The following is a 15,602-nucleotide window of genomic DNA, read 5'->3' as shown; positions in this document are numbered from 1 at the left end:
TTTGGCAGCTACATGGCATCTCTTTGACTCTGCCTACTCTCTCTTTATATCTCTTCCAGTCTGGCTGTATTCTGCCCGGCTATAAACCAAAGAAACTTCTTTATTAACCAATGGTAATAAAACATATTCACAGTATACAGAGGGCAATCCCATATCACCTCCCCTTTTCTGTCTAAATAAAAATGGTGCATCTTATTATAATTTTCTGGTCAGAACTTCAAATGAGAACTTCAGAAAAACCCTACCAACTACTCATAGACTATTTGCAATTATACCAGACAGTAATCTTGAAACTTTTTTTTTTTTTTTTTTTTTTTGGTTTTTCGAGACAGGGTTTCTCTGTGGCTTTGGAGCCTGTCCTGGAACTAGCTCTGTAGACCAGGCTGGTCTCGAACTCACAGAGATCCGCCTGCCTCTGTCTCCCGAGTGCTGGGATTAAAGGCGTGCGCCACCATCGCCCGGCTTAGTAATCTTGAAACTTAACCATCATTTTAGTTTTACAGGATCTCATAGAAAGAACATCACCCCCATGACAGCTGAAATAATTCTAAAAGATGACATCCCCTCTTCCAAAAAAGTTTGTCCTTTAGGGTTAGGGACATCAATTAGGGGTTGATTATATCTGGTATAGAGTTGGAGATTAGGGTGCAAATTATGTAGGCTCAGGGATCTTCTTTATAAAAAAAAAAAAAGGAAATTGAATGGGATAATAAGTAGATTAGTGTGAACTTACACTAATAATCGTGAATATAAAGTGAATAATTATGAGCTATTATTTATAGACAATTTACATTGGTATAGACTCTTGTATATTGATACAAATTCAAATTATATGTGTTATATTGAATATGCTCCTATTTCTGTTTATACTTATGCAAAGTTATTTTGTTATATTGTATGCATGCATGTTTCTACTTCTACTTAAGACATTTTGTATATTGATACAAGTTTAAGATATATTTATCATATTGCACTATACATTTCTACATCTGATCAAGATATTTATGCATTGTTTACATTTTAAGTCATTGTCCTTATTTGCTGCACAGTTGTTTAAGGATTGTCTAATATTTTAATGTAAAGTCTTAGTCTTTAAGCTATATAGGTATTAATAATTATAGGTCAGTAGTCATCCATGTTTGTTATACTTACAGTTAGACTAATCAGGTTCTTTTAGATACATAGAGATTATATTCCACAGATAGGTAAACTTCAACCACTTCAAAGAACTGTAGAATGACATTTAAATAACTTAGGGTTCTGTTGACGTGAGACATGATTCCTCCTGACAGCACCAACCTCTTCCCAAGAGAATGTTGAGCACCGAAGACACTCAACTTGGGAATTTGTTTTCTTCTTGGCAAAACTGGCCTTTGGGCAAAGAACTGCCCATGCCTCAACCACTGACAAAATGCACAGTGTCCAGACTGGACAAGCAAGATACAAGAAAAAAGACTGCCAAACCTTGCCACATCAGAGTTTTGAAATTTTTCCTGCCTTTGAAAATGGTCTGTCATTTACCCTCAGCTTTAGCCAAAATTGGTTGCAAAACATTGCAAATGAAGCTGGGCGGTGGTAGTGCACACCTTTAATCCCAGCACTTGGGAGACAGAGGATCTCTGTGAGTTCGAGACCAGCCTGGTCTACAAGAGCTAGTTCCAGGACAGGCTCCAAAGCTACAGAGAAACCCTGTCTCGAAAAACCAAAAAAAAAAAAAAAAAAAAAAACATTGCAAATGAGACTTTGAGTGATTGCCCAGGTAGCCAGTTGTCTCTGTCATTTATTGCACATTTTGGAAGTTGCTTGATTGCACTTCCTGTCTACTCAAATGACATTATCTCCCTTCTCAGGTCTTCAATGGGGTTGGAGATTAGATAGTTGTAGTTACTTTCCTCTCATGACTTAGTGAAGCCATTTCTAATAAAAAGACTTAGACTCCTTAGAATAGAATAATTATGGAAACATTTAGCATATGTTTCTTGCTTAATATTGTTTATGCTAGTTGTAATTTTAATTTTTCTACTTGATATCTGTTCTTATTATATATAGTTTTGTATTGGGTTTAGAACTCTCTTATTTAAACAAAAGAAGGAGGTGCTGAGGGAACTCCTTCAGCCAATGGCCTTTGTGATGCTGGACCAGGTTGGGCATGGCCTTGGGTACTAGAAACATGCATGCACTCTCTCTCTCTCTTTCTCTCTAGGCTGTTGAATTTGATTACTGTTCCCTGCTCGTGCAGAAGACTGTAGATCTGTGAATCTATCCCTAAATAAAGAACCCTTTATTATACCCCATTCTGAACTAGTGTGGGATCATTTTATCACATTCATGTACAAGTATACAGAAATAGGGAAAAGGTCCAGAGGCAAAAGGTAAACAGGTTAATTTAAGTTAAGAAAAATAGGCAAGAAACAAGCCAAGCTAAGGCCGGGCATTCATAAGTAATAATAAGCCTCCGTGTGATTTATTTGGTAGCATTGTGGTAGGCCCCTCAAAAAGCCACCAGTAAAATATTCCACAACAATAGGCAGTTGCAAGCTACCCATAATGGATACTGGGAAGCAAACTTGGGTCTTCTGCAAAAATGACGTGCACTCCCCAGACCCACCTCCCAGCTTTTCTAACCTACAGCCTAGATAGTCAGCCAGTCTTTCCAGCTCATTCTTGTGAAGTCAAACTACCCTCACCACCACAACAGCTTCACTGCTGGGGTTCCAATGTGTGCCCTTATTCTGTAGGAATGTTCTCCATATGCTAGGTGGACACCATGAACCACAAAGTCAGGTCCCTCTAACTCACACGGGCCCATGGTGTCTCCCATTCCCAGTGAATGAAGACCTTGAATGATGTAGTCCGGCTCTGTCCTGTCCTCCCAGTTAATCTTGCCTTCTCATCTCAACCTCTGACTTCCATGCTAGTGTAGGATCCTAGGAGACCGCTGATCTTGCTGCAGTGACAATACCCTGCATTCCCCACTTAGGCTTCAGCCAAGAAATGACCGTTGCACTGGAAGCACCCTTGACTGGCTCCCACTAGGCCATAGTCACTGCAAGACCAAACTGTTTGCCTGCCCCGCTTCTAGCACATGACAGATACTTAACATGCTAAATATATAGTAATGTACTTTCTCCACAGTTTGCAAGGACGGCTCTTGGGTTCCTGTGGACCTTAGAGGAGGAAAAGGACCCAGAGGTGAAGCAGGTCAGCTATAGGTCTGAGAGAGAAGGAGGGTATTCCTGGGGGCAGGCACACTCTCGGGAAAGCTGACGTCAGTCTAAGTTAGCTCTCTCCCTTGGGTGGGAATACAGCCAACAGCCTCCTTATCTCAGCACTTCCTCATACAGACCTATGCTAGATCCCCTATGGAGACCAATGGATTATGGGCTTCCAAAACCAGGACTTCCAAAGCCATTTAGTGGTCACAGCTGAGCCCATTTGGATGCCAATCACTTTTCCCTAAACCCAGACTCTGCAGGCCACTATTCCTCTGCTTCCAGAGCCTTCCCGGAGTCACTAAGGGGACAAACTCTAGCCCAATTCAGCCATTCAATCCAGAACACAGAAGGCAAAGCATCCAGAACAGAGATCCAATCTGGCCTAGGCATCAAGGAAGGGTGTTTTACTTGAAGTATTTTCCAAGATAACAAAAGGTGAGGTAGGGCTCCAGCAGCCCAGAAAGCTAAAGAATTACAGCAGAAGGGTTCAGAATGCAAGGTGGGACAGAATCTGAGGGTCTGAAAAGTAAGCTTTAAAACTCATTGCTGCCAGGCGGTGGTGGCACACGCCTTTAATCCCAGCACTCAGGAGGCAGAGGCAGGCAGATCTCTGTGAGTTTGTCTACAGAGCAAGTTCCAGAACAGCCAGGAATTTAAACAAACAAACAAACGAAACAAACAAACAAACAACGAGTGGTAAAGAGTATCAGCTGCTCTTCTAGAGGACCTGGGCTCAATCCCCATCAACCACATGGCAGCTCACAATTGCCTGTAACTCAATTTGTAGGTGACTCAAGGCCTTCTTATGACCTCTGTGGGTACCAGGTAAGCACATGGTGCACAGATATGCATGCAGACAAAACATCAACACACATAAAACAATACGAAAAACGTATCTAAAACAATCCCAACCTATGTCTAGGATCATGGCTGGTCAAGTTTCTGGGAATAAGTGAGCATTGAGGGGGCTGGAGAGATGGCTCAGTGGTTAAGATCACTCACTGCTCTTCCAGAGGTCTGAGTTCAATTCCCAGCAACCACATGGTGGCTCACAACCATCTGTAATGAGATCTGGTGCCCTCTTCTGGCATGCGGGCATACATGGAGGCAGAATGTTGTATACATAATAAATAAATAAATCTTTAAAAAAAAATAAGTGAGCATTGAGTGCTTAGTCATAAAGAGAACACCTATACTACCTGTCCCCCTGCCCCCAAGGCTCAGGGAACGTCAAGGAAAAGGCAGACAGCATGAGCTGAGGGGAATGCTACAAAACACTGTCTTAGGGACACAGATGTAGCCGTGGTCCTCATGAACTTACAACAGCTCCAGCTGCTTGCATAGGGCCCTCAAAAGACAGGGACTCTTTCAGCATTCAGTCACAGTGGGAGGGGCTCGTGGGTCCCCACCTGGTCCGGGGGAAGTCATTGTCTTCAGTGAGTCACTAAAGTTATACATATGCATGAGCTTGCTCGCTAGTAGATTAAATGCTGTGTCTCAGGAGTCACACAGAGATTCTGAAGCCAGCGGGAAATGCTTGGCTGGCAGTGTCAAGGCTTTCCCTCTCTGTCCTAATTATTGCCCACAGAGAGATGCATGTTCTTACACATCACCATCACCTGCTACCTAAGGCCAGAGTCAGCACACCCTCTGGTGGTATTAAATGATTTTTGCACATACAGAGATGAGAAACTTGGATAGGCTGGCTGTTTCTAGTTAGTTACCCAGAGTTAGCTGGAAGAAGCTGAGGGCAAAAAAAGAGTGATCCTCTGGTATAATCTTGTTCTATCGCAGCATCTTTTCTGGTCAAAAAGAGAGGGAAGAGGGCGCACTTTCTCACCACTCCTGTTAGCATAAAAGTTGTGCCAACACCCCACCTCCCACATGAACCCTCGTGTGTAAGTGGACAATTGTGTGCACTCGCTTGAAACATGTTCCCTTCTTCCTAGAGTGCAATTTGGGACAGCATTTACTTACTACCTCTGTTTGATACCCATCTGCCATTCATATATTCATTCATTGATTCATCAATCACGCTAGAAAGCAGAGGAGTGGGGACTGACTTTGGCTGGGACCTTCATCAGTACAGAAATCTCAGACTGCACAAGGAATCCCTACCTGTACTTTGAGAGGCAAAAATGCCGAGGAAGAGCAGAGGTGGGTTGGGAGGAAAAGCCACAAAAGGAAAGGGTCCTTGGTCCAAAGAAACTTGCCAGTGCTGGCATAGAAAGCAGAAGCAGGGGCTAGAGAGATGGCTCAGTAGTTTAGAGTGCTTCGTGCTCCTGCCAAGGACATTTTTCAATTCCCAACACCCACCAGTGACCCACAGTCATAGGTAACTCCAGTTCTAGGGCATCTGACACCTTCTTCTGTTCTCTGTGAGCACCAGGTATGCACATAGCACACACACACACTAAATTAAAATAAATAAATAAAAAGGAAAGAAAAGGGGGGCTGGAGAGATAGTTCAGCAGTTAAGAGCACTGGCTTCTCTTCCAGAAGACTCAGGTCCAATTCCTGGCACACACAGTTCCTGGCAGCTCACAGTTGTCTGTAATTCCAGTTACAGGGCTTCAGATACCCTCATACCAATATACATGCAGGCAAAACATCAATGAACATAAAATAAAAATAAATTATATATTTTTAAAAAAGGAAGGAAGCAAGCAGTCAGGCATGGTGACACACACCTTTAATCCCAGCACTGGGGACTCAGAGGCAGGCGGCAGGCAGATCTTTGTGAGTCTGAGCCAGACTGGTCTAAATAGTGAGTTCCAGACCAGACCAGGGCTACAATAGTGAGACTCTTTTATGTATGTATGTAAGTATGTATGTATGTATGAATGTATGTACGTACATTGGTGTTTTGCCTGCATGTATGTCTATCTGAGGGGGTTGGATACCCTGGAACCAGAGTCTCAGACAGATGTGAGCTGCCAGGTGGGTGTTGGGAATTGAACACAGGTCCTCTAGAAAAACAGTCAGTACTCTTAACCGCTGAGCTGTCTACCCCGCCCTAAGACTCTCTCTTTAAAAAATAATTGGCTTCCTGGGGGAGGGTAAGGAGTGCAAAGTTGTTTATTGAATGATAAGGTAATCTAGGACCCATCAGTATTTGATTTGTTTGTTTTGAGATAGGGTCTCTGCAGCTCTAGTTGTCCTGGGGCTGTCCTAGACCAACAGGCTGACTAGAACTCAGAGATCTGCCTGTTTGTACTGGGATTTAGGCACGCACTACCACACTTGACTACAAACAATTTTTGTTTGCTTTTTTTGAGACAGGGTCTCTCTGTGTAGTCTTGGCTGTCCTGTCACTGATTCTGTAGACCAAGCTGGACTCTGACTCAGAAATCTGCCCACCTCTGCCTCCTGAGCATTGGGATTAAAGGCATGAGCAGCCACCACTGCCTTGCTAAAGAACTAATTTTTTTTTTTTTTTTTTTTTTTGGTTTTTCGAGACAGGGTTTCTCTGTGGTTTTGGAGCCTGTCCTGGAACTAGCTCTTGTAGACCAGGCTGGTCTCGAACTCACAGAGATCCGCCTGCCTCTGCCTCCCGAGTGCTGGGATTAAAGGCGTGCGCCACCACCGCCCGGCTAAAGAACTAATTTTATTTATTTATTTATTTATTTATTTATTTATTTATTTTTGGTTTTTCGAGACAGGGTTTCTCTGTGGCTTTGAAGCCTGTCCTGGAACTAGCTCTTGTAGACCAGGGTGGTCTCGAACTCACAGAGATCCGCCTGCCTCTGCCTCCCAAGTGCTGGGATTAAAGGCGTGCGCCACCACCGCCCGGCAAGAACTAATTTTAAAAATTAGTAATTTTACGTAGCTCAGGGTAGCCTGGAACTCCTATCTTAACTTTTGGTTAAGTGATGATTGCAAGCCCACACTTAGCTACTAATCTTACAGGTTTTTTTTTTTTTTTTTTTTTTTTTTCGAGACAGGGTTTCTCTGTGGTTTTGGAGCCTGTTCTGGAACTAGCTCTGTAGACCAGGGTGGTCTCGAACTCACAGAGATCCGCCTGCCTCTGCCTCCCAAGTGCTGGGATTAAAGGCGTGCGCCACCACCGCCCGGCTAATCTTACAGGTTTTATTTGTTGATCTATGACCTGGAACTTGGGTAGTAGGCTAGCTTGGATCTTTGCAGCCATCCTCCAGCCTCTGACTTTAGAGTGTAGAGACACTTTCAGTCTGGGTTCCCAAGCACTTGGGAGGTGAAGGCAGGGAAATCCGATTGGCAAGCTCAGCCTCTGCTATTTAGCCAGGGCATGGGTACTTGAGAGTCGGTCTCAAAGAACAAAACAGCTGTGGTAAGATGGCTTGCTTGAGTCCCACGCCCAGGATCCATTTCGTGGAAGGAGAGAACCAACTCATTCTGATCTCCACACAAGCGCTGTGCCATGCACGCACCTACACACAAGTACAAATAAATGTAATTAAAAAAAAAAAAGTAAAAACCAAAGACTTCGAGGGTCTAATATAGTTTTACCATGGGGAATGGCCGGATGAGCGCACCAAAGTTGAAAGGAGCCACCCAGTCTATTAGTACTGTGTTTCACCTTGTGGAAACCCAGGCACAATGGGCTCAGGACAGCCAGGTATTCCACAAAGGTTTTCTTAGAATCGGGAAGCGAGGTTTACAAGTTGAACGAGGCAGTATGCCTTGCTGGGAGGCTGTGGGTAGAGACTGACCCGGGAGCACCGGTATAGCGGTGTACGCACGCCACGGCTCTGCCCCACTGAACCAGAGGCTGTGGTGTTGCAGGCCTTGACGTTGAGTAATCAAGACAAGGAGTGGGGAGTAGCGGGCAGAAGGAACTAGTCGGAAGGGAGTGTCCTACGGAAAAGTCTGAACTGACGCAGGCGCGCTCCGGAATGGGAGGTGCTTTACCTCACGGTTTCGCCGGGTTCCTGGAGCAAATATTTGACATTCCAGTCTTATCGTCGGGGGCGGAGCTTAGGAGGCTGGCTGCGGGTGGGCCGTCCGGACCGGGATTGCAGGGTTCTCCCACCAACCACCTTCCACTATATCTCGTCATTGTGTTTCTGCGCTACTGTGTGGGAAAACCCGGGACGATCCACTCTAGGTTCCCTGGCTCCACAACTCTTTCCTTGGGTATGAGTTGGGGATGCGCCCGGGTTCTGGGCTCCCTTTTATTCTAGACTCATATGTAGCACCCCGCTTTTCCGGACACACGAGGTTCTTCTTTAGTCTTGGCTTGGGCATCCTGCATCTCTTCAGTCCCACCCCAGGCTGTAGCTCTTTTCTCCCGTCAGATTTCTAGTTACAGTTGAGTAGAAGGAAAACTATCCAGAGCCCACAGGGCAGCCTGGAAACAACAGTAAGGGAGCCTTACCAAACCCCATGGAGAGAATGGGACCAGCCTGAACCGGGCTGGGATGCAGGCTTTGTAGCCTGCACACACAGGTAGGTACGTAGCTTACCGCTAGCAGGTACCTGCCAGAGTGCTTTCAGCATCCAGATCGCACGTCTATCATCCAAGAAAGACGAAAACAGGCAGGCAATCCCCAAGTGGGGTAGGTAGGCTGTCTCCAGGCCCCGACGACCATTTTATTGGCTTAGCCTCACTTAGGGTTTGAGGAGAGGTGCTTCTTCCCTGGCATCAAGGCCTGAATCCTCGCGTCTATAGTGACTGCGCTTTTCACTGCCGGCACTTCGCCGCCGACGCAGTCCAAGACCGACTCTAACACCTGTATGGACACGTCCTTCCCTGTGATCTCTAGTGACCGCCCACAGCTCTAAGAACCCTTGATCTCTGCCGCCCTCTCTTTCCCCAACCGATCTCTCCCACCAGCTTCCAGTGGATACGTGGTAGCGCTCACTGTCGGTTTTTGACCCTTTGTGACTTCCATTAACGCCCAAGACGCACATCGTGACCCCCGACCCCCTACAGTCCCTAGATTGACTTCTGGTGACTTCCACCGGTTCCGCGTGACCCTCGCGGAATGGAAAAGGTCTCTGATCCTGCACATTCTTTTGCGGAGAACTCATTGCCTGCTGGAGAGGAAGTAGGAGAAATAATAGATTCGTCCCAGGAGTCCCGTAGGACCTCACCAAGAGGTGGACTCCAGCCTCAAAGGAGAGCAAGCACGCCAAGGCTAAAGTGAGCTCTCGCCTCCTGGGCAGGGTACTGGCCCTCCCCCGAGGTTCCCGGGGCCGCCCCGATCACGTGGCACTCGGGGCCGCAGGTAACTCGCCGAAGTGGGCTGGGACCAGCCGCCGCGCCGCCCAGCCCCAAAGGGCATCGCGGGCGGGTCTCTGCAGCTCCCACTGCCACAGCCCCGCCGCAGGTGCCGCCCCCAACACACCGGATCCCGCCCAAGCTCGTCTGTCTGCCGTCGGTCGGTGTGTGCGTGCGCCTCGTCGGTCCGCGTGCGTGTGGCCGAGCGCCCCCTTCCTCTGCGGCCATGACTCCACCGCCGCCTCCGCCCCCACCCCCGGGCCCAGATCCCGCAGTAGACTCCGCCACAGACCCCTGCCCAGGGTCCCAGTCGCTGGTCGTTTTGTTCGGGGCCACGGCTGGTGCGCTGGGGCCGGACCTAGGCTCGGACGAGACCGACTTAATCCTCCTAGTCTGGCAAGTGGTGGAGCCGCGTAGCCGACAGGTAACATTGGAAAAGAAAAAGGTGGCGGGGCACAGCCGCGATGCACAGCGGCTCATCGGGCTACCCCTGCTGCTCTTAGGTGGGGACGCTACACAAGTCGCTAGTTCGCGCTGAGGCAGCTGCCCTGAGTCCACAGTGCCGCGAGGCGAGCGGCCTCAGCGCAGACAGCCTAGCGCGGGCGGAGTCTCTGGACAAGGTGCTGCAGCAGGTGAGCGTGGGGGCCCGCGTGGGTTGTGGAACAGCTGGGTGGCAGAGACGCTACCTCGCCGGCGGGTGGGGGAGGCAGGAGGCGAAGCCTGGAGCGCCGCGCGACCCACTGGCACGGACAGTAGGACAAGGTCTCCTTTGAAACTTTTGAGTGACTACCGCGTGAGCGCGTGCTAGGCCATTCCTAGAGGCACCTTCCTTTCCACTCTTGTTGAGGGGGTGACAATAGCGGTTGAGGGACCCACCCCCGAGGTCCCTTCGTCTTCCCCCTTCCCCCCGCCCCACACTCCCCGGTAGCAGAGGAGCGAGGTCCAGCAGATCCAGAAATAGGGTCTAGGGGCTCAAGTTTGGCCCTAGATCACTGGTCCCTGCTGTCTGCCCTCTTGGGAGCGGCTGGAGCGGGGGCGTCGGGCGGTGTCTGCCTCAGGGGCAGACGCCGCTAGGCGAGGGCTGCTGGTTTAGGCCTGTCCCAGCTGACTGGCCAGGCGTGGGTGCTGTCTGTACTCTATCTGGGGGCTACCTGCCTGCTGAGCACAAAGGCCTAGGGGCATGTACCCCCCAAACCCGGGTCAAGTGGGAGTCAGCCTCACTGCTTTTTCCCTGTCTGCGCTGCTCACTCACCCTCCTTGACCCGAGTTGTAATGAGTGTTAAGTCCTTTAGAAGCATAGGTTCTTTCCGCTTCCAACTCTGTGGTTCTTAGGAAACAAAGATGCGGAATCTGAGCGTGTTACAGAAGGGCTCCAGGCCTAACCTTCTGCTCACCTGTGAGGGTGCTGCAGACAATCTGGGTGTCTTGCTCTGCCAGCCTTAGGCTGAAAAGTGTCCTAGAATTTGCAGGGAAGAGGCAGGAGCGTGTTGGGCAGCCTTCAGAGTGCCACCCCCTCTATGAGTAAACAGTTCAGTGCCAGTTGGTCGATAGGGTGTGGGTCAAAGCTCAGGTTGCCGCTAGTGTCCGAATCTGAAGCTCTGTCCTTGGTGTTTCTCCGTTCCTGGGTTGGTCAGACCAAGGGGCGGGGCTGCCATTGACCATGAGCCTCCTGGCCCTCAGGCAGGTGTGAGCCTCCCCCACCTGTCTGAGGGTGGCGCCTGGTCCAGGACAGGTTTAACCTGCTTTGCCCCTCCCCTCTCCACCTGCTTGCCTCACTCCACCAGGTGTTTGCTCTGGCCCTACTCCAGACTCCTGGAGTGTGTTTGATGGGGGCTTGCGTTATGTGTGACTGTTCTCATTTGGCCCGGAGGAGGTGACAGTGGACTAGGGCAGGGGTGGGGACTAGGAGCCTGGGACGTATAGAGCACCACCTTCTACTTCCCAGGCAGGGCAGGGCGGAACATCCTGCTGAACCAGCTTTGCAGCCTGAGTCCTTCCCACACACACACACCCCCAGTTTCAGCCTGCCTAGCTGTGAATCTATGTCTGAGTCTCCACTCCCTGTCCCCAGTTCTCACAGCTGGTGAGCAGGGATGTGGCTCTGCTGGGCGGGGGCCCCTACGTGCTCTGCACTGATGGGCAGCAGCTGTTGCGACAGGTTCTGCACCCTGAGGCCTCCAGGAAGGTATGCCATTTGAGGGCACAGGGTGGTTGGGTTCGCAAGATGCCTGTCTTTGTGGGGATGGCCAGACACCTCGGCTCCCCTCTTCATCCCTATTCCCACGTGCTCCCAGAACCTGGTGCTCCCGGACACCTTCTTCTCTTTCTACGACCTCCGCAGAGAGTTTCACATGCAGCATCCAAGCGCCTGCCCCGCCAGGGACCTCACAGTGGGAACCATGGCACAGGGTACCTGTGATCCAGCAAAATTAAGGTGGAGGGGTGGCTAATCTGAGCATGTGCACGCTGCTGTATGGGTTATATCGATGTAGGCAAGTCTGTTGTTGGCCTTGTCCTTTAGGGTACACATGTCTGCATCTATGCTGGGCTATATCTGGAATGTGAGCATGTCTGTGTTTGGTCTGAGGGCCTGTAGGTGCATGTGTGAGATGGGTCATAACTAGTCTTTGTTAGGATTCTGCGGGTGTTTGGGGGGTGACGTGGGGTGTGTGGACCTGGGCCCTAGTAGACACTTCTCTGCCTGTAGACTTGGGACTAGAAACAGATGCGACAGAAGATGACTTTGGGGTCTGGGAGGTGAAGACCATGGTAGCTGTTATTCTCCACCTACTTGAAGGGCCCAATGGTAAGACTCGCGCAGCTTGTCACCCACTGTCGGGGCTGGGTGACGCCCATTTCCGAGTCCTTTTGCAGACTTGTGACCTTCTCTAAGAGAACACAAGGTGGAAACCCCTCTATCACCTCAATTCCCTCACCTGTCCTATTTTTGCAGAGCTTGGTGGGGAGACTTCCTCCACCAGACCCTGCTGACCCCCATGCCGTCTCCTCTCAGGTCAGTTGTTTTCGAAGCCAGAGGTGGTAAAGCAGAAATATGAAACGGGGCCTTGGTGAGTGTGGGAGCAGGGGTGGGGGTGACAACGTTTGGACAGCTCTGATCCTGTGCCCTGCCCCCACAGCAGCAAGGCTGATGTGGTGGACAATGAGACTGTAGTACGGGCCCGTGGGTTGCCCTGGCAGTCATCAGACCAGGATGTGGCTCGATTCTTCAAAGGGCTCAACATTGCCAGGTGGGTGTGGCAGGATGGGAGGGGTAAGAGGGCAAGTCTACCCAGGAGGCACTAACAACACTGGCTCCACAGGGGTGGTGTAGCGCTCTGTCTCAACGCCCAGGGCCGCAGAAATGGCGAGGCCCTCATCCGATTCGTGGACAGCGAGCAGCGGGACCTAGCGCTGCAGAGACACAAGCACCACATGGGTGTCCGTTATATTGAGGTGGGGCTTTGGGCTAGAAGTGGAGCAGGGCAAAGGTGATTAAGGACTGAGACCTATGGGCTGCTTTCTGTACCCACAGGTATATAAAGCCACAGGGGAGGAATTCGTAAAGATCGCAGGGGGTGAGTGTGCCCACAGAAGGCCCGGGTTCTATTATGTCTTCATCTATATCCCATCCACCCCCCTCTTTGCTTCTTGGGTCCTCTGTGTGTTGGGGTCCGACATCTGTGGTGTGTGTTACAAGGATTAAACAGCAAGCGGCTCCTGTTTTCTCGACCTAGGCACATCACTGGAGGTGGCCCGCTTCCTGTCCCAGGAAGACCAAGTGATTCTGAGGCTACGCGGACTCCCTTTCTCAGCCGGGCCAACGGATGTCCTAGGCTTCCTGGGGCCAGAGTGCCCGGTGACTGGGGGTGCTGATGGGCTGCTCTTTGTGCGCCACCCTGATGGCAGGCCAACCGGAGATGCCTTTGCTCTCTTTGCCTGTGAGGAACAGGCACAGGCTGCTCTGCGCAGGCACAAAGGCATGCTGGGTAAGCGATACATCGAACTCTTCAGGAGCACTGCAGCTGAGGTTCAGCAGGTGAGCACTCAAGACTCCCCGTGTCCCAGTGTGCCGCTTCTTAGGGTGTGCCTTGGGTCCCCACACAGTGTGATAAACCTGTCGCCTTTCTTACTAGGTCCTAAACCGCTATGCAACCAGTCCACTCCTTCCCACACTGACTGCTCCGCTGCTGCCCATTCCCTTCCCACTGGCAGGAGGGACCGGAAGGGATTGTGTACGCCTCCGAGGCCTGCCCTACACAGCCACCATTGAAGACATTCTGAGTTTTCTAGGAGAGGCAGCAGCTGACATCAGGCCTCATGGTGTGCATATGGTGCTCAACCAGCAGGTGAAGCTCCTGCTAGGAAGGGTCCCTGAACAGGGTAGAAAAGGGTGTGTTAGGAGTAAGGCATTTTTATTTGTGGCAAACTGCTTACAAGGTGGTGTGCACAGGGCCGGCCATCTGGTGATGCCTTCATCCAGATGATGTCATCGGAGCGTGCTCTGGCGGCTGCCCAGCGTTGCCACAAGAAGGTGATGAAAGAACGCTACGTGGAAGTAGTCCCTTGTTCCACAGAGGAGATGAGTCGTGTGCTGATAGGGGGTTCCTTGAGCCGCAGCGGCATGTCCCCTCCGCCCTGCAAACTGCCCTGTGAGTGCTTCATGGGCTAGAGGAGGAGGAGGCCTGTGGGAGTCAAGATGTTACAAGCCACCATTTTCCATCCTACTTGCCCTTTTCAGGGAAACTGTAGGATCGCTATAAATGTGCTCCTTGTCTTTAGGCCTCTCACCACCTACCTACGCCACCTTCCAGGCCACCCCAGCCCTCATTCCCACAGAGACAACAGCACTGTATCCTTCATCTGCACTGCTTCCAGCTGCCAGGGTACCTGCTGCCCCTGCTCCTCTTGCCTACTACCCTGGGCCAGCCACTCAACTGTACATGAACTACACAGCCTACTACCCCAGGTACCTTGCTACATTTCTGGCCCAGATAATCCAAGATCGGTTAGAAATAAGACTTCACTTTGAGATGGCAAGGGAGTTACAGGGTGGGCTGACAGGCTGGAGATATCACCGTAGAGACAGAGTGTTCAGAAAGAAAAAGGATCAAACGCAGGGTAGAGGTGCAGGAGAGGCTGATCCTGGTCTAGGCTGCAGGCGGCACATGCGGGATAGGTGGGATGTCTGACTAACCTGCTGTCTCTCCCACCCTAGCCCCCCAGTTTCTCCAACTACTGTGGGCTACCTCACCACACCTCCTACTGCCTTGGCCTCTACTCCCACTTCAATGTTGCCCCAGCCAGGAGCCCTGGTCCGAATGCAGGGAGTCCCATATACGGCTGGTATGAAGGATCTCCTCAGTGTCTTCCAAGCCTACCAGGTGAGGCTGTGTGGTTGGGAGGGCCTGAGGGCCTAGCTGAGCCTGGAACGTCATCCCCTAAATCTGTGTTATTTCTGCAGCTGGCCCCTGATGACTACACCACTCTGATGCCTGTTGGTGACCCACCTCGCACTGTGTTACAAGCCCCCAAGGAGTGGGTGTGTTTGTAGAAGAGAAAACCAGGAAGCAGAGTGAGCTGATGTCCCCAGCTAACATGCCTTTCCTGAGTCCAGCGCACCCTCGATCCAGCGGCTTCTTTCTGGCTTGTCAAAGCTCTCAAAGGCACCAGGAAAAAAGATCAAGCTCAGCACCATTCTCCTTCCTCCCATACACCCTTGTTTCTCTGCCTGCTTACCCTAAAGATGATGGCCACCTTACAGGCAGGACTGGGGTTGTGATGGCGTGACACCCAGGAAGTCTTTGATCCGGTTGAAGGTTGCACAGCAGGCCTGTGTGGGTATCCACCTGAGCCTGAGACCCCAATGCTCTACTCTCCCTCTCCTTCCGAGAGGCAGGACAGCAGTGAGTCAGCACCCATGCTCAGGATACCTGGACTTCAGAAACAGTGCCAGAGATGGCCTTAAATAAGCCCTCTCCAGCCAGAACCAAGGAGCTTCGGATGGCAAAATCACCAGCTGGATGTGATGGTTTATGTCTGTAACCCAGCACTCAGGAGACACAGGGAGGAAGACTCTTAAGTCCAAATCTAGTTTGGTCTACAAAGTCAATTCTAATCCAGCCAAGGCTGTATACCCCTCTACCACAACACCCCCCCCCCCCCCCCCCCGTTATTCTAAATTGTGC

General features: G+C 50.5%; 1 protein-coding gene across 2 annotated transcripts; it reads left to right on the top strand.

Moving 5' to 3' along the window:
- The first annotated feature begins 9,557 nt into the window (after positions 1–9,557).
- On the top strand, positions 9,558–15,488 carry Esrp2 (epithelial splicing regulatory protein 2). Of its 2 annotated transcripts, none has more exons than XM_057753379.1 (15): positions 9,558–9,841; positions 9,921–10,049; positions 11,489–11,602; positions 11,712–11,826; positions 12,125–12,223; positions 12,431–12,485; positions 12,558–12,665; positions 12,738–12,870; positions 12,950–12,992; positions 13,152–13,453; positions 13,551–13,763; positions 13,868–14,066; positions 14,197–14,383; positions 14,633–14,798; positions 14,879–15,488. In XM_057753379.1, exons 1-15 carry the CDS (start codon positions 9,644–9,646, stop codon positions 14,966–14,968), a joined length of 2,151 nt encoding a protein of 716 aa, XP_057609362.1. In that variant the 5' UTR covers positions 9,558–9,643; the 3' UTR covers positions 14,969–15,488. The 2 variants fall into 2 exon arrangements, with proteins under 2 accessions (XP_057609362.1, XP_057609361.1); XM_057753378.1 differs by having other exon boundaries at positions 12,555–12,665.
- The last annotated feature ends 114 nt before the right edge of the window (positions 15,489–15,602 follow it).

This window comes from Chionomys nivalis, chromosome 21 (assembly GCF_950005125.1).
Source record: "Chionomys nivalis chromosome 21, mChiNiv1.1, whole genome shotgun sequence".
Lineage (NCBI taxonomy): Eukaryota > Metazoa > Chordata > Mammalia > Rodentia > Cricetidae > Chionomys > Chionomys nivalis.
Note: the sequence above shows the minus strand (reverse complement) of the source record. Positions and strands in the feature narration are given on the sequence as shown.